The 20000-nt window shown below is 37.7% G+C and overlaps 2 protein-coding genes across 2 annotated transcripts in view; both read left to right on the forward strand.

Moving 5' to 3' along the window:
- The window catches only part of LOC118766197, a 15373-nt gene extending 5252 nt beyond the window's left edge, over window positions 1-10121 (forward strand). The window contains exon 2 of the mRNA XM_036509473.1: window positions 9013-10121. Within this exon, the coding sequence (XP_036365366.1) occupies window positions 9186-10121 (936 nt within the window). The 5' untranslated portion in view covers window positions 9013-9185. The remainder of the gene's footprint in view (window positions 1-9012) is intronic.
- A 4960-nt stretch (window positions 10122-15081) lies between these two features.
- Window positions 15082-20000, forward strand: part of LOC115219820 (cilia- and flagella-associated protein 298) — a 26478-nt gene continuing 21559 nt past the window's right edge. Inside the window, exon 1 of the mRNA XM_029790101.2 lies at window positions 15082-15219. The gene's annotated coding sequence lies outside the window, so the exon portion shown is untranslated. The remainder of the gene's footprint in view (window positions 15220-20000) is intronic.

Genomic DNA, 20000 nt, shown 5'->3' on the forward strand with positions numbered 1-20000 from the left:
GGAAGGGCATCCAGCTGTAGAAACACTGCCAGATCTGACTGGCCTGGTTGCAGCCTTCGGGCTTCCCAGACCCCAGTTGAACCGTCCAACCCATGCTAGCATGGAAAGCGGACGTTAAACGATGATGATGATGATGATATATATATATGTGTGTGTGTGTGTATATGTTTGTGTGTCTGTGTTTGTCCCCCCAACTTCGCTTGACCACCAATGCTGGTGTGTTTACGCCCCCGTAACTTAGCAGTTCGGCAAAAGAGACCAATAAAATAAGTACTATGCTTACAAAGAATAAGTCCTGGGGTCAATTTGCTCGACTAAAGGTGGTGCTCCAGCATGGCCACATTACATGACTGAAACAAGTAAAAGAGTAAAAGAGTATGTGCGGATATGTTTACATGTCAATATATGGTGAGTGTGTGTGAGTATATATATATATATATATATATATATATATATATATATATGTGAAATAGAAAGATGAATAATCTTGTAGCAGATTAATCAAAAGTTTAAACGATACCTTGGTAGCAAAAATCACAGCAGAAGACAGCACGGTTGGAGGTACAACCATATGGTGTTGCAACCGTGCGTTGGTGCGGATAATTGAATTTTAATATTATTAGTGAATTGAAGAAATGGAGCTGAACGAAGATTGAACAGAAATCGTTTTATTTCATTCTACACGTGTTTCGAAAGGCACAATTTACCAAAATCCGATTGAATAATGAGACCATATTGTGTCTTTCTCTTCAGGAAGAAATAGGAAATCCGTTGGAAAAAACAAAAACAGAACAGAGGCGGAGCAAAACAAATCGAACTAGGCTCCTGGGCTCTTAGGAGCCTAGTTCGATTTGTTTTGCTCCGCCTCTGTTCTGTTTTTGTTTTTTCCAACGGATTTCCTATTTCTTCCTGAAGAGAAAGACACAATATGGTCTCATTATTCAATCGGATTTTGGTAAATTGTGCCTTTCGAAACACGTGTAGAATGAAATAAAACGATTTCTGTTCAATCTTCGTTCAGCTCCATTTCTTCAATTCACTAATAATATTATATATATATATATATATATATATACTCTTTTACTTGTTTCAGTCATTCGACTGCAGCCATGCTGGAGCACTGCATTTAGTCGAGCAAATCGACCCCGGGACTTATTATTTGTAAGCCCAGTACTTATTCTATCGGTCTCTTTTGCCGAACCGCTAAGTTATGGCTACGTAAACACACCAGCATCGGTTGTCAAGCAATGCTAGGGGGACAAACACAGACACACAAACATACACATACATATATATACATATATACGACAGGCTTCTTTCAGTTTCCGTCTACCAAATCCACTCACAAGGCATTGGTCGGCCCGGGGCTATAGCAGAAGACACTTGCCCAAGATGCCATGCAGTGGGACTGAACCCGGAACCATGTGGTTGGTTAGCAAGCTACTTACCACACAGCCACTCCTGCGCCTTATATATATATATAGTTCAAATTTACAGAAAATGAAAGACAAAGACAGGTGAGGGAACAACAAGCAGGTGTATTAGTTTGATGTTTGGAGAGAATATAAAAGCCTTTGATGTTTCAAGCCTATGCTCTTTGACAGAAAAGACTGAGAGAAAAAAAAATGTGTAGGGATTAACAGTTCAACATAGTGAAATGACCCTATATATATATAGATGAGTAAGCACATACATGCTAAACAAGGTGGGAAAAATAGTACTCGAATACTGAAGGTAGAGTAATAGGATATTTATACACCCCTGACCAGCCCAACCATTCGTGAATACAATATTGTTTGCAAATTGTTTTTGTTACACGTTATTCTGTGTTCTGAATACTTATATTTTAATAAATGTTGCTTACTGCAAGTTATGGATGATTCTTTTATGACTTCATTGCTTTCAGGCTTAGCTTAAGGTATTTTCCCGCCCGACATCACAAAATGCGTCTGAATAAACATTGCCGGACAGCAAACAGGGACTCGGACATTGCTTAGAAAATATTTTTCATTTTTAACCTTGTATATTGTACGCACTAGGGATTTTGACCTTTAAATTTTGGGGAAATAATGCGGATTATACTCGAGGATTTACGGTATATCAAATGCTATCATTTATTCCTAAGATACTGTGAAGTGAGTTAATTTGGTTGCTTTTTGTAGCAGGCCAAGGGACTGTGTAGAGGCTCCCACACTGATTTATACTGTGTGGTGAGAAAGGTAACTGTATAGCTCTAAAAATGGTTAGCATATACAAGTGTAGCATTGTAGAAAGGGCAAGGCTCTTATCAATCACTCCGCTACTCACTGACCTCAACAGCCAAAAAGAGTAACAGCAACAACAGCAGCAGTAACGAAGAACAACAGCGACGACAACAACAACACCATCAAAAGCAAGACTGTCGACATCAGTAGAATGAAAATAATAAGAAAAACACAGAATTGGAATACTGAACTAAACAGTATCTGTTTCTTTATTGCCCACAAGGGGCCAAACATAGAGGGGAAAAAACAAGGACAGACAAACGGATTAAGTCGATTACATCGACCCCAGTGCGTAACTGGTACTTAATTTATCGACCCCCGAAAGGATGAAAGGCAAAGTCGACCTCGGCGGAATTTGAACTCAGAACGCAACGACAGACGCAATACCGCTAAGCATTTCACCCGGTGTGCTAACGTTTCTGCCAGCTCGCCACCTTTACTAAACAGTATCAATTACTTCATAGTCAATCTATCGACATATATATATATATATATACACACACACGCATACATACATACATATATATATATTTACAAATTGAGATAGGGGTTGTAAATGCAACCCTCCATGGGATAACATATATCCAATATACTGCTAGTGAAGTACCCAACAAAGTTAATACATAAATGTTAAGAATTGCGATGCAATTAATTCATTTACTGTATTATATGGGCAAAGGTAAAATGTTTTACCACAAATTCATAATGCAAAATAAGAAAATGGAGAAATACATCTAAATCAAATATCAACGGTGGTTTAATAAAGTATGTGATTGGGTATTATCTGGTAATTGATATTTGATTTAGATGTATTTCTCCATTTTCTTATTTTGTATATATATATAGTTGAAATTTACAGAAAAACTAAAGATGAAGACAGGTGTATGAACAACAAGCAGGTGTATTATATGTATATATATATATATAATAGAGCTATTAGTGAGGGATTATCAATCCAGACAAAATACTTTATAAGTTCTCTGTTAGTACACCAGGCTAACAGTATTTTTGAGATTAGTAAAGAACTCCACATATTCTTGTGGCAGGGTCCAAGGTTATAGTTCATCCCCTTTCTATATTGTAAATTCATGGTAGTGCTCCAGTTATACTGGTTTTTACACAGAGTGGTATACAAGACCAGGTGTAAATAACAGTCATTACATGTTTTTTTCTTTATTGTAGTAAATTTGACTAACGGTTGCTTTTAGTAGTCATTATAGGTTTGTTATTGATAGGTTGACCTAAAAAGTTAATGTTACTTTCAGAAATGATTCTGATGAAAGCATTAACATTTTAGGTCATTAAATTAAATTCGTTTTGGCAGATTCTCTCTGACAGAACAAAACTGGGCAGACAATGTAATGACTGTTATCGTTTCCTTCCTCCCTCCCTCCCTCCCTCTCTTCCTTCCTTGCAGACAGAACAAAACTGGGCAGACAATGTGATGACCTTTATCGTTTTATACCCACACATACGAGAGAAGTGGGAACAGTTAACAACGAAAAATAAGATATTATTTATTTATCTCCCTAACAAGTGCGTGCATTATAAACACACCAACCATTGACTCCTTACATCTCTTGATTACACATATAATTGCATCTTGTATACACACATACAATGGGGAAAGCGAAGACAGTTAACAACAAATAATAACATCTTGAGTGCCGGAAGATGTGGTAGATTTGCAGGCATTCATTGGAAACACAGCTAAGGATCTCAGCTGTGTCCCTCCAAAAAGTGCTTCCCGCCTTGGCCGACTGGGATTCAAACCCAGGCTGATCAGGCTGTTGTTTACGGGCTTTACTGAGGCGCAGTCATTCCATCTGGCTGCTGATAGAGTTCGGCGTGACAATATAATCAACTTTAGAACACGTCCTGGCCTATTATATAAACATGAGCAGTAAACAAGTACCTCATATTTCTCAGGAAGGATTTATGGAAAACCGAGTTGATTTTGTAGAACACATGGACAATATCGGATCATTTTTAGATCATGCTTTATCCAATGGTTTATTGACTTTAGAACATAAAAATGAAATAAGGTCCAAAAGAAATCCTGACGACCAAAGACGAGAGTTACATGATTATATATATAGGAAACTTCCGAATGTTTCAGATAAATTGATATCAGCCTTGAAAAAGTCGAAACATTTAAAGATACTTGATCTTTTGATCAGACCACACGGTGAGGATCTTTTCTAAACAATTTGAAACTTCGTATACTGGTAGAATGTGTCAAAAGAAAACATTAATTTCAACTAGATTGTTTGAGAAAATTGCATTTTGTAACTTTTATGTAGTTTAATTCTTCAAAATTTAACCAATGAAATCCCAGCATTTAACTTAAATTCATTTGCTGAGTCTAAGTTAACAGCACACACATACACACGCACACAACAATAACACACACACACACACACACACAACAATAACACACACACACACAGGTACCCATGTTTATTTCAATGTCATCCCTGACTTACGGAATGATTACCTGTGCGTGTGTGTTTTTGTTGTGTATGTGTGTGTGTTTGTTGTGTGTGTTATTGTTGTGTACCTGTGTGTGTGTGTTTTTTTTGTTGTGTATGTGTGCGTGTGTTATTGTTGTGTATGTGTGTGTGTGTGTGTGTTTGTTGTGTATGTGTGTGCGTGTGAAGTATGTAAGTGGTGCTTTAAAATCCCGGTCGTGTTGTATTAATATATAATGTGAAATTTACATGCAAACATACATATAAACATGCACACACCTACATACATACATACAAGCATTTCTTTTTGTTTTACCATTATAACTACAAAATGAAAATAACGGTTGCTCAGGTGCACTACAACTCATCTAAAGTGTATATATAATCAGGTGTAGTTTCGGCGGATTTCGGAAAGTATGATGGCCTTAAAGGATGCAGTGTCATGGCAGTCAACAACTGACGCAGGCAGTTTATTCCATGCTTCAGCAACTCTGAGCGTGAAAAAATGTTTCCGAAAGTCATCGGAGCTGTGTTGTTTTCTGACTTTGTAGGCATGTCCACGTGTGTTAGACACATGGAGATCAAAAAGGTGTTCAGTGTTGTTATTGGTGAGGTGGTTGACAACTTTGTGGGTGTTTACCAAGTCCGTCGCCAGACGCCGGAGCTTCAGTGAATCCATGCCCAGGGAAACAAGGCGCTCAGAATATGGTAGGTGTCTGATGGAGGGTATGCGTTTGGTTGCACGTCTCTGAACAGATTCCAGGAGGTCAATGTTCTGAGCAAGATAGGGGTTCCAAACTGATGATGCGAATTCCAAGTGTGGTCGTACCATAGCTGTATACAGTTTTAAATAGATGGATGGAGAGCGGCTAACAAATATTAACCATTTCGGTTAATATATATATATTTCTTTACTACCCACAAGGGGCTATACACAGAGGGGACAAACAAGGACAGACAAAGGAATTAAGTCGATTACATCAACCCCAGTGCGTAACTGGTACTTAATTTATCGACCCCGAAAGGATGAAAGGCAAAGTCGACCTCGGCGGAATTTGAACTCGGAACGTAACGACAGACAAAATACGGCAACGCATTTCGCCCGGCGTGCTAACGTTTCTGCCAGCTCACCGTAAATAAAAACTTGTAACTTTGACCTGACTCTAATTTGCGATTAAAGGTGTTGGGACAAATTATATACGAAGGGAGGTAATTCCATTGCTATATTTATCCACCTTTACATCGTCTTTCACTCAATTTCTTGTCTACAAAACCATTCTTGTCTACAAAACCATTTTAAATCTATGCTAAACTACGTAAGAAACTTTTTCGAAATTATAAACTCACAGACTAATATAATCACTGCATGATATAAATTTCTTAAACAATATTTTTAATATGTGTAGTAAGTTTGTTTCCCCAATTATGTGGTTCCGAGTTCAGTCCCACTGCGTGGCATTTTGGGCAAGTGTCTTCTACAATAGCCTTGGGCCGACCAAAGTTTCGTGAGTGGATTTGATAGATGGAAACTGAAAGAAGCCCGTACATTCACACACACATGTATGTATGTATGCATGCATGCATGCATACATACATACATACATGCATGCATGCATTCATTCATACATACATACATACATACATACATCTACTTGTGTGTCTGTCTCCGACCACCGCTTAACAACTGGTGTTTGTGTGTAAGGTAGCGGTTCGGCAAAAGAAATCGACAGAATAAGTACCAGGTAGAAAAAAAATAAAGAAAGAAGTACAGGGGTTGGTCCGTTCATCTAAAAAATTCTTGAAAGCGGTGCCCCAGAATGGCCTCAGTCTCACGACTGAAACAAGTAAGAGATTAAAGAACATAGGCAGCAGGTCAGAAATTTGGTAGGAGTAGGATTGAATCGGCTGCAGTCCTTAATTAGTATTTCATTTTATCAACCCTATAGGGATGTAAGGCAAAGTTGACCTCAGCTAGACAAGAATTCAGATCGTTAAGATTTGGAGCAAACCCCGCAAAGCTATTTACCGACGTTTTAACAAATCCGCCACCACAATAACTGAAAACATTAAAAAAAAAAGAAGTTTAGACTAATTCATGCCCACCAACGGTAGGGCCGTTAAATGTAGACCGACTTAGTAGGAATGATAGCTAATTTCCTGCTAAATACTCCATAATGTCTTTATAAAGAAATGGACAGATTAAATAATATAGTTCTAGATACACTTTACCAGAAAGAAAAAGATTAAAACTATATGATGATTACAGCTGGAGTATCTTTAATCGTAGGTTTACTCGATCAAAGCTGACATGGAAATAAACATCATGGAAACATTATTACGCACGCAGGACCGGTTTTAAGCCAATTAGGCAGATTTATTCAAATTGGGCCCATGCCAAGAGAGGGCTCTGCGCACACGTTCGAGAATAGGTGCTATGATGAATTTTTAGTATATCATTGTGACTAATGATGGTGCCCCAAGTCCGCAACGCTTTTTGGTTAGGACTAGCGTAGTACACGAAGCATAAAACATCAATCTTCAGCTTTTGTAGAGTAGAGGCCCCCACTGACAATGCTCTTATTGGGTCCCGCTCTTCCTAGCACCGGCCCTGGTTACACCATACTTTAAATATCAACGACACGGAATTAAATCCTTGAAAGTCGCTATACACATAAGCCCCAGCATCGCCTTTTCTAAACACGCTCCGCCAACTTAACGAAGGTTTTCTTACAAAATTTGACTTTTCTCTTCAAGACCCTAAAAATACTTCAGTCCCCTCACAGTTACTAATCCATTACAAAGATCAGGTGAACCCTACGAGGGACTACCTACATTTTGGACGGTGCAGCTTCTGAATACACAGATATTCTTGACGGTAGCTATAGGAAGGCCACTGATGCCCCCTGTGTGCCTTAATACATACATACATACATACATATGCCCGTACTCTTACTCTTTACTCTTTTACTTGTTTCAGTCATTTGACTGCGGCCATGCTGGAGCACCGCCTTTAGTCGAGCAAATCGACCCCGGGACTTATTTTTTGTAAGCTCAGTACTTATTCTATCGGTCTCTTTTGCCGAACCGCTAAGTGACAGAGACGTAAACATACCAGCATCGGTTGTCAAGCAATGCTAGGGGGACAAACACAGACACACAAACGCACACACATACATATATATATATACATATATACAACAGGCTTCTTTCAGTTTCCGCCTACCAAATCCACTCACAAGGCATTGGTCGGCCCGAGGCTATAGCAGAAGACACTTGCCCAAGATGCCACACAGTGGGACTGAACCCAGAACCATGTGGCTGGTTAGCAAGCTACTTACCACACAGCCACTCCTGCGCCTACGTATAGCTAAACTTAAGATTTTGGAGAGAGAACCAAAATTCTTAATTCATATACTACAAATGATCATGATACCTGGGATTATAAAAATCTGCAAGGCCTTTTGATTGATTGATTGATTTTAGTTTCAGCTCATGAGCTGTGGCCATGCTGGGGCACCGCCTTCTTAAGATTTAAAGTAATAGTTCTTTAAAAAATGCAAAATTTATAGATATACCTCTGCCACCCCACCAGATTCCTTTATCGTAACAAACCTATGTTAAAACATAGGCTCTCTATTGTGGTTCTTTCGCACATTGACCTATACACGTCCTTTTAAGCCGCATCAAGGTCACTTGTCCAAAGGCCTAGACACGAGCGCAGGTGTGGCCGCGTGGTAAAAGGTTTGCTTCCCAACCAGATTGCTCCAGGTTCACTCCCACGGCACGGCACGGCACCTTCTACTGTTGCTGTGGGCTTTTTGGTTAAGACTAGCGTAGTACACGAAACATAAAACATCAATCTTCAGCTTCTGTAGAGTAGAGGCCCCCACTGACAATGCTCTTATTGGGTCCCGCCTTGTGAGTGCATTTGGTAAAAAACCCCCAGAAAAACTGAAAGAAGCACGTACGTCGTAAATATATATATTATATATATATATATATTATATTATATATATATATATTAATATATATATATATATATATATATATATATATATATATAATATATATATATATATATATATATATATATATATATATAATATATATATATATATATTATATATATATATATATATAAATTTGATTTAATTTCTGTAATTGAACTAATTGGATAAGGAAATGGCTGTAGGACAGGAATTTTATTATATTGATTTGAATAAACTGATGTCTGTATTTTGATTTCTCTATTTTCTTTCTTCTCATATATATATCAGATCCACAAACAGAAAATACCAAAAATACAGAAAACATCGAAAAGAATGGAACAGAATCAGACCCCAAACAGGCTTATACCAAACACGCAGAAGACCTAACACAAATCTGCCAAATATACGATGCCGAAATAAACAAGACAGAAGCACATCTTCAACAGGGAAATACCAGAAGCATGGAAGATCTACTCACAGAAACCTGTAGTATGTTAAATTCACTTCTCTCAAAAATTGATACGCTCTTTGCAAACATTGCTTCAACAATAATTACAATCCAAAATATTCTCTCTAAAAATAATCAAGCAAACACAACTGACAACACAAATCTTCTGGCGGGACCACCCCAATCACAAAGGACAACAAATGACGAAGAAACAAAAACTGACACAAACCAAGAAGAACCTTTAAAACCCCAAGACTGGAACAAACTTCTAAACCAACGCAAATATGCTTATTGGAAAAGCATACGCTGTAAGAACAGAGCCAACATATATCAAAACTGGCGGGACTTGAAGAACCCAATACTCCCTAGAAAATTTCTTATCAAAGAAATAAGGGGTGAAACACTAGAAGAAACAACAATACGTGCAACCCTAGCCCTCTGCCGACTAGAAACGGAAATTTCCCTTCTACAAACACGAAGCGCACACCAGGAAGATAAGATTAAAACAATCGATACCGTCATAATGGCCGAGATAACAGAAAAGAACAATAAGCAAAACAAAGAAAAACTACAACAATTATGGAAAGAGGATACCAAACGAGAGGAGGAAAGATCCAGAATTATGTGGACCAAACAACATGAATGGTTTTTAAACTACGAAAAGAACTATGGGGAAGAATCAATTATGAAGACAAAGAAACTACCAAAACAAATGAATAGATACAACAAACCAACACCACAAACATATTGGACTCCCAGACATCAAAATAAGCCCTACCAAACACAAACCAAAATCCCGCTCCTTACACTGCCGAACCCCCCATTAACAGATACACAAAATATGAAAGACAACCATCAACCCAAAACCCCACAAAAACAAACACACCACCAGCAAGACGAGCACAATACATACAACCAACAACCTATAACACTTGGAGAGAAGAAATAGAATATGAACAACCACAACACATAACACTGGACACCCTAAAGGGACACACACATGGAACAATAAACAAGTGGATAGAAATCACACATAACCTACAACAAACATCGAGGAAATCGAAACACCACACAACACCAACCCCATGCAACCCCACAAATTTACAAGACGGATAAAAAACAACTCCCACTATCAATACAATACAAGCACAATACATGAACCATCCACCTACCCACAAAGAAACCTGAACCCCAGTAATAAATATGGCTCAACCAACACAGAAGATGGGAAGAAAACAACTACCAAAGACAAAACAACACATACAGACCACACAGACCACCCCAACTACAAGAAAACCTAAGAACTGAAAATGGAATTTGGAGACGTAAACACACAACCCATTTTTTTGGGAGAGGATACTTCAACCATACTCCAGACCCAATACACCAAAAATTCCGGATGAACTCACAAAACATATACAGACCACACAGACCACCCCTACTACTACAAGAAAACCTAAGAACTGAAAATGGAATTTGGAGACGCAACAACACAACCCAGTTTTTTGGGAGAGGATACTTCAACCATACTCCAGACCCAATACACCAAAAATTCCGGATGAACTCACAAAACACATACAGACCACACAGACCACCCCTACTACTACAAGAAAACCTAAGAACTGAAAATGGAATTTGGAGACGCAACACACAACCCAGTTTTTTGGAGAGGATATTCAACCATACTCCAGACCCAATACACCAAAAATTCCGGATGAACTCACAAAACATATACAGACCACCAGACCACCCCTACTACTACAAGAAAACCTAAGAACTGAAAATGGAATTTGGAGACGCAACAACACAACCCAGTTTTTTTGGAAGGATATACTTCAACCATACTCCAGACCCAATACACCAAAAATTCCGGATGAACTCACAAAACACATACAGACCACACAGACCACCCCTATACTACAAGAAAACCTAAGAACTGAAAATGGATTTGGAGACGCAACAACACAACCCAGTTTTTTGGAGAGGATACTTCAACCATACTCCAGACCCAATACACCAAAAATTCGGATGAACTCACAAAACATATACAGACCACACAGACCACCCCTACTACTACAAGAAAACCTAAGAACTGAAAATGGAATTTGGAGACGCAACAACACAACCCAGTTTTTTGGGAGAGGATACTTCAACCATACTCCAGACCCAATACACCAAAAATTCCGGATGAACTCACAAAAATCACATACAGACCAACACAGACCACCCCTACTACTACAAGAAAACCTAAGAATGAAAATGGAATTGGAGACGCAACAACACAACCCAGTTTTTTGGGAGAGGATACTTCAACCATACTCCAGACCCAATACACCAAAAATTCCGGATGAACTCACAAAACACATACAGACCACACAGACCACCCCTACTACTACAAGAAAACCTAAGAACTGAAAATGGAATTTGGAGACGCAACAACACAACCCAGTTTTTTGGGAGAGGATACTTCAACCATACTCCAGACCCAATACACCAAAAATTCCGGATGAACTCACAAAACACATACAGACCACACAGACCACCCCTACTACTACAAGAAAACCTAAGAACTGAAAATGGAATTTGGAGACGCAACAACACAACCCAGTTTTTTGGGAGAGGATACTTCAACCATACTCCAGACCCAATACACCAAAAATTCCGGATGAACTCACAAACACTACAGACCACACAGACCACCCCTACTACTACAAGAAAACCTAAGACCTGAAAATGGAATTTGGAGACGCAACAACAACCCAGTTTTTGGGAGAGGATACTTCAACCATACTCCAGACCCAATACACCAAAATTCCGGATGAACTCACAAAACACATAGACCCCAAATAATAAACTTATCTAAAAGAGAACTTGATGAAAATGAAATGAACTACTACTACTAAAAGGCCTCAAATTACACCTACACCACTCCAAACCTCATAGAACTAAAAACTGATATAGACAACTTCAGCATCATCCGCCTTATGGAATTCTTTGAAAACAAAGAAACAGAAGATAACTCAATCATAAGAAAAAAATCCCATTTCACCCCTTTACAAGGGAAGTGACAACACCTTGACGCATACATAGAGACAATATCCAAATTCCCTCTCCACACACACAAATGCAAACAGAATCTCCGCAGAGGAGAAAAACAAGCCTTACAAAAACTAAAAAGACAAGTCAATCATTTAAAACAAGCTGACAAAGGTGGAACAATAGTAATATGGATACAGATTACAACAAAGAAAAGATACTGGAGTTACTGAACAACCAGACATACTATAAAGAGGAACCAACACCACCGGAAGAAAGCAAAAATAAAAAAAATTAGAACTTTAGTCAATGAATACCAGGACTCCTTTACAGATAAGGAGAAAGACTATCTATGCAACTCACGAACCAAAGAAAGCAATTTTTATGGATTACCTAAAATTCATAAAAGCTCTGAAATACAGAGAGCCATAAAGGAACAGAGGAACCACTATATAGAATACAAAGGCCTGCAGACCTCACAATGAGACCAATGGTGGCAGGACCCCAGGCACCAACACAAAAACTAAGCCACTTCATAGATATACTCTCAAACCTTTATGCCCCCCACAGATACCAAGCTACATAAGGGATGACATAGACTCCTCACACACATTCCAAATACAGTCCCGAAAAACACCATACTTTGCAAGCTTTGATGTCACAAATCTATACACAAACATACCACACACCCTAGGTCTAGAAGCTATAAAACAACCAATAGAAAAATACAGAGAACTTATAGATGAACGCTTCAAGACAAACTTTATCACCCAATCCACTCAACTAATACTCGAAGAAAATACTTTCTCATTCAACAAGACATACCGACAGATATGGGTACAAAATTTGCACCTTCATATGCCAACCTGGTGATGGGCTTCCTGGAGAACAAACTATATGATGAAATAGGGAAAGTCTTCGAACACGACTTCAAAGAAGACATCAAGAAAAAGTGGAAACGCTACCTCGATGACTGCTTCATCTTTTGGAACAGATCAGAAGAAGACCTACGAATATTCCACAACATCCTCAATACGCTGCACCCATCTATCAACTTCACAATAGATATTAGCCACAATGAACTTCCCTTCCTAGACATCAACATCAAAATACACAACTCCATTGTCACTGCAGACATCCACTACAAAAAAACTGACACACACCAATACTTAAATTTCCACTCCTGCCACCCATCCCACACAAAAAGAAACATCCCATATAGTATGGCAAGACGAATATGTAGCATAGTAACTGATTCACAAATACGACTAATAAGACTAGATGAACTCAAAAACTTCCTCCTAGAGCAAAAATACCCCCTTAAACTAATAGAAATGGAATCACAAGAGCATTAAAACTAGACATCACACAACTCAGGACACCCAAAACAAAAAACAAAGAAAACACTATCCCTTTTATAAACACGCACAACCCTGGATTTACCAACATCTTTCAAACCATACATTCAAACCTACCAATAGCCTTACAAAGCCCCAAAATGAAAAACATATTAAACAAATATAGCATAAAAAACAGTAGATGACAGGACAAAAACCTAAAGAAACACCTAACAAGAGCGAAATTCTCTTCAGAAACTAAAACGGAATTCTTTGCAAAAGAGTGCGGAGATGGTAGATGTGGGATCTGCAGCAACCCCACCTACAAATACATAGAGGGAAACAGAGAGATAAGATTTAAAAGTGGTGACATATTCAAAATAAATGCAGATATGAACTGCAAGACGCAGAACGTTATATACTGCATAACCTGCCCCACGTGCAAGGAGAATTACGTTGGTGAAACTGGTAATTCTTTGTGCCAGCGAGCCAGGATTCACCGACAACATATTTGGCAGGAAGAACTACGCAAAATACCATTAAGTACACACCTAGCTACGTGTGGAGAAGGAAAATTTAAGATCTTTCCCTTCTACAAATGTCCGAAGAACGACACCTGTTTCAGGAGGAATATGGAAAAATATTTCATAGCTAAGTTCTCCCCCAAATTAAATGGCTGAAACTTTACTCATCATACATTGAAGGACAAATCTTTCGATATAGTAGAACATTTAATGTGTGTATATATATATATATATATATATATATATATATATATAATGTGTGTGTGTGTGTGTGTGTATATATTGCCTGTTATATACATGATATTATTTTTGTAATTTACTTGATCTTTACTTGCTAATTGTCATTCTAATTCTAACCTTCCTATATGCAATTTTCAAGATGGTGTAATTTGATTGTTCATTTTGAATCGATAGAATGTGTTTTTTTCTAATATTTCATGTATAAGCATGTATATATATATAGTGACATTGAAGGACACATCTTTCGATTTACAATCTAATATAGTAGAACATTTAGTATATGTCTGTATATGTATATATATATATGTGTGTGTATATATATATATATATATATATATATATATTGCCTGTTATATACATTATATTATTTTTATAATTTACTTCATCTGTACTTTTTAACTGTCACTTTAATTTTAACTTTCCTATGATATACAATTTTCAGGATGGTATATACAGGTGCTTACAATTATCAAGTACTCACCCTGAATTTTTATATTTATATATATATATATATATATGTGTGTGTGTGTGAGATCCACTACATCTTGACAACCGGTGCTGGTTTATTTATGTCTTCCTAACTTGGTGGTTCAGCAACAGACTTAAAAAAGATATGTACTGGGGTAGATTCGTTCGACTAAAACTCTCCAAGGCGGTGCTCCAGCATGGCCGCAGTCTAATGATGGAAACAAGCAAAAGAAATAAAGAAAGACTTCGTCGTTTTTTTTCCATCCTGATTTCCTTTGCTTTAAAACAAATAAAAACAACGTGTGAAGTGTTATTATATTCAGTGCGGACCTATTCTAGTTGCTATGACAACAGACAGCGCTGCGACGTTTTATGGCAAACTGTCGTGTCCTGACAGGTTTTCTAGCCACAAGGAAATATACCAGGATTTCTCTTCGGTCAGGTAAGTAACGTTTATTTAAATCATAAATGAAAAATTTGAATACGAAATGAGATAAAAATTGTTTTTATAGTCACGAAAAAACTTGCAAGATCACTTTGAAAATGAAAAGAAACAAGAAAATTGTTTTAAATATTTAATATTTTCGTAATTACGTAGAACTTTAATAAAAAGAAAAAAAATGTGTCGATCGAGAACCTTCTACTTTCGTTATCTCAAATCCTGCCAAAAGTTACATACACACACACACACACACATTATTACATACATACGATACACACAATTGCATTCTTTGATGTACATTATTTCTTTTATTTCGTTCGTCTCTCGTAATTCTCTGCTGTTCCACCAAGTTTTTTTCTCGTTTTGTGTGTTCGTTCAAACAACAAACAAATAATTTACTTATTCCACTCCCCCCCCCCGCTTTACGTATGCTAATAACATCATCAACCCGACATTCTAAACCAGTGCTTTTCAAACTTTTTTGCTGGAGCGGAACCCCAAGGAAACATTCCACTGGCTCGAGGAACCCCTGTGCAATAATTTAATAGTCTTATGCACACATATCTGCACAGGAGAATTAAAAATTACTGCCGATTTTAGCAGTTTTGTAACTTCTTGCGGAACCCTGGTTGAAAACCACTGTTCTAAACCCTTAATATTTCCATTACTTACATTCGTGGTCAGACTTCACAGCCGTGTATATCTATCTATCTATCTGTCTCTCTTAAGAGTTCTTCCTTCATGTCGTCTCTGTGATGACCAGGTTATCAACTTTACACTTTGTCGGTCCTGAAGTCGATCATTAGACCTATTTTCGCATGAAATCCGCAATTATAGTGGGGTCACGTAGTAGCAGAGCCAGGACCCGATAGGACTTGCTTTCCGTGCAGCCCACCACCCTATCATTCGTTAGGATCTCTGGTCACATCAGAGGACACACCGCTATGCCAAACTGAGCGATCTTGAGCAAGACGCTTTAAGTATACATACATATATACATAAACTTATACAGGAGTTCAGGACAGGGCAGGGCAAAAGAGAAAAGCGGCTGCAAACATACCGCCTGCACTGACCCATAATCCTCATACTCGTAACATCTAATGTGGCATTAGAGTCCCGCCAACGATTTGCAAAAGAAGCCCGTTCTGATGTTTATTTTAGTGGGGTTATCACCTAGAGCAAGCAGTTGGGTTTCCTCAGTAAAAATTGGTGACTAGTCTGCTAACTCACCCTAAATATGCTTTATGATTGACAAGGAAACTGTAGGTTGTGTCGGTTCCTCATACGTCGAAATAGACGAGTGAATCCATCACACACACACATATATACATTACCACTTCCATATCCTGATCATAAACCAAAAGAATAATGTGTGTGTGTGTACTCTATTTTTTTGTTGTTTTTAAAAAAATGTCCAGTTCCTTTGGTTTGTGTCTATGTTTTCGTTTCTCATTGTGTTCGACGTCCCTTTGGTGTCCTGTACTCATATATGCGTGTATATGTTCATGTAGAGGTAGGTACGTACATATATGTTTATATATATGCATATGTTTTATTTCATTTATTAATATATATATATATATTATATATATATATATATATATATTATATATATATATATATATATTCACACACACGTTATTCTTTTGGCTGCTAAGAATATGGAAGTGGCAATGTTTTTTATATTCACTGGTCTCGAGGTGGACCTGTCGACTAGGTAAACCTACCCTCATTGTTTACCAAAAATTTCTTTGGGTTCTTATGAAATATACATTCAAACAATGATGTTATCTTGAACTATATTAGCCAATGTATCTATTAATTTTTATTCAATTGCATATGTGTGTGATTATCTTATCTACACGTTTGTTTCTTCATCTGCACACACACACAGAAACACACACTTGTGTGTTGAAGTGTCCGTTGAAGAGAATTCGATATATGAATGCTGTCGAAATTATCCTCTTGCATCTATAAAGCTAATAAAATATTTTAATTACTTTTGCCTCTGGAATTAATTCTGTTTGAGGGTCGAATGTTTAGTTAGTATAAACAAAATATAGTCGAAGTCAACATAAGATTGTTGTTAGTTTTTAATCAATTCATGCTGAGATCCGTTTCCAGCTTCTCTCATTCTAGGAATTAGCTTCTTTTAAAGAACAACACACAGGGACATATTAATCGATTGATTATATCAATCTCCTATTTATTTTCCCGAATGATCGATAGTACAAAAAGCAAACTGAATCGACTTGTGATTGGACTCATGAGTCCAGCATTCAGCTGGTCGGTTGACTAAACTACTTCTCTTGAAATTCACCTGTGTTTATGGACCCCCAAAATCACGAAAGACAACGATCACCTCTTTAGTAGAACCAACTCTACTAAATTTACTGCTTTGAATCTCTGTGAAACTCAGCATAACTTCGCAAGTGCGACTATCCCCGATTTATTTCCTCATAGCTTTCAGAGAAATGAATATTTTTAAATGAAATTTTCTACAAATACCTTTTAGATAGATAGGTGTAGATTACGATTATTTCGAAATTCAATGTGAAAGTAATAAAGAATTGGTGGGTACGAACCACAAACGTACTGACACGCATTTCAATTTTATTCAAAATTCTGAGTGTATATATGGGCGGACGTAAAGAATGTGGACTGCACCCCCCTTTAGGGTTTTTTTTTTTTAATATACAGAACCCCCCATTCTCGAGTACGGAGATTCTGATTCTGCAAAACCCAACAAAAAAAACAGCATTTTAAAATTTTAATTCCCCCCACCAACCCTCCAGATTCTTCAATTTTTCACTTTTTTCAGAAATTTATTTTTGCGAAATATGTAAAAAAAAATACGGAGATATTTCGATATAATCATAATCTATGGCATCTGAAAGGTATATATAGAATATTTCATTAAAAAAAAAAAAATCAAATTTTCTTTTGAAAGTTGTGAGGGAACACGGTCGCGGGTAGGCACTCTTGTGTAGGTAGGCTCTAAAACCAAGCATAGAAACACCTGCTTTTATTATTCCTTGTTTTGTGCATTAAAAACCCCCATTATTCCTTATTTTGTCCGATGTTTGCCGTGTTTGGGGCTACGATGGTAACTCGGGGCTTTACATAGCTTTGCCATTAATGTTGTTAACACGACTAACTATTTTGAAGTGTTCGATGTTATTGTTATTGTTGTTATATGTTATTGTTGCTTATTTAGCACTGATAAATACGCCTATAATCAAAGGCAGTCCAAGCATGACCATCCCGCTTTCCTTTTCAGCCTGTGTATCTAAAATTACGTTATCCAATGTGTCATTGATTCCGTTGTTTTTAAACAGTAACGTGTGATTTCAAAGTTATATGTGTAGCTGCTATTTTCAGTAAATTCATTGACCACGTAGAGACACCTTGGAAGATTCAGGTGATCTTTCAAAAGGAAATGAAACACAATATCTATTTACGAAAAGTTACCTTAAATTATTATTTCGAATGGCTGTTGGTATTTAAGAATTATAAATAGTTTTAAAATTAATATCGATAATTATCCAGAACCATTTACGACATTTACTAATTTGTGGCAGTCCTTAGTAACACTTATTTATGGCTGAATGTCGTTTAAAGAATTTTCGGCTGGCAGCCAATTCCTTTCGATGTTTTAGCATCATTTGGGGTTGATGCAATTCTATCGTCGTCGTTGTATAAACTCTGTGTCGTCCCTGATCTAGAAGACTTACAGTAAAAGATTTTTCAGCTCTGATCATCTCATACTCTTTTACTCTTTTACTTGTCTCAGTCATTTGACTGCGGCCATGCTGGAGCACCGCCTTTAATCGGGACTTATTCTTTTGTAAGCCCAGTACTTATTCTATCGGTATCTTTTACCGAACCGCTAAGTAACGGGGACATAAATACACCAGCATCAGTTGTCAAGCAATGTTGGGGAGACAAACAGACACACACACACACACACACACACACACACATATATATATATATACATATACATATATACGACGGGCTTCTTTCAGTTTCCGTCTGCCAAATCCACTCACAAGGCTTTGGTCGGCCCGAGGCTATAGTAGAAGACACTTGCCCAAGGTGCTACGCAGTGGGACTGAACCCGGAGCCATGTGGTTGGTAAGCAAGCTACTTACCACACAGCCACTCCTGCGCCTATCTTTTTTTTTTCATTTTGTTCGCCTTTTTTAATGATGGTAGGATGATCTGAGGTATATTCGGTTACTGTTTCTAACAAATCTAGCGACTACGCAGACCTTGCTTTGTTGGTTTGAAAAAACTCCCGTTTCGTGCACAACGGAATTCTTTTTTTACGTTGCTATGTAAACATGTCACGTGACCCTACTGGCCTCATCGTGTCATCCTTTGTTTGTGATCCATTCATGTCGGTCTGCCGACGTGGAAGTTCTATATAGTTGGTCGATATGCTAGAAATAGTAGTCCAACCTCAGTTGAATCCCAAACAGAAGAGAATACATTTAGTATAGTGATTCTAGGTGCACCGTGTCTAGAGAAAAATTACTGAATGGTCTTGACAGGAATGCTTTTAATCAAAGATCTGCTCAATCAGAGCAGACCTTTTTTTGAAGTCAGTTTCCACGGATGTAAACTTATATCGTACTCACGACTCTTCCAACACTTACTGGATGTCATAGGTCAGGCCAGGCCAAGCGTTGGAGAATGTGCCGTTGTTGCGCTTTGCTGCGTTTACCATTGTGTCGGTATATTTCCAGGTCCTTCAAGGCGACCCGCCGAGTTAAGCC

This window comes from Octopus sinensis, linkage group LG15 (genome assembly GCF_006345805.1).
Source record: "Octopus sinensis linkage group LG15, ASM634580v1, whole genome shotgun sequence".
In the NCBI taxonomy this organism is placed as follows: domain Eukaryota; kingdom Metazoa; phylum Mollusca; class Cephalopoda; order Octopoda; family Octopodidae; genus Octopus; species Octopus sinensis.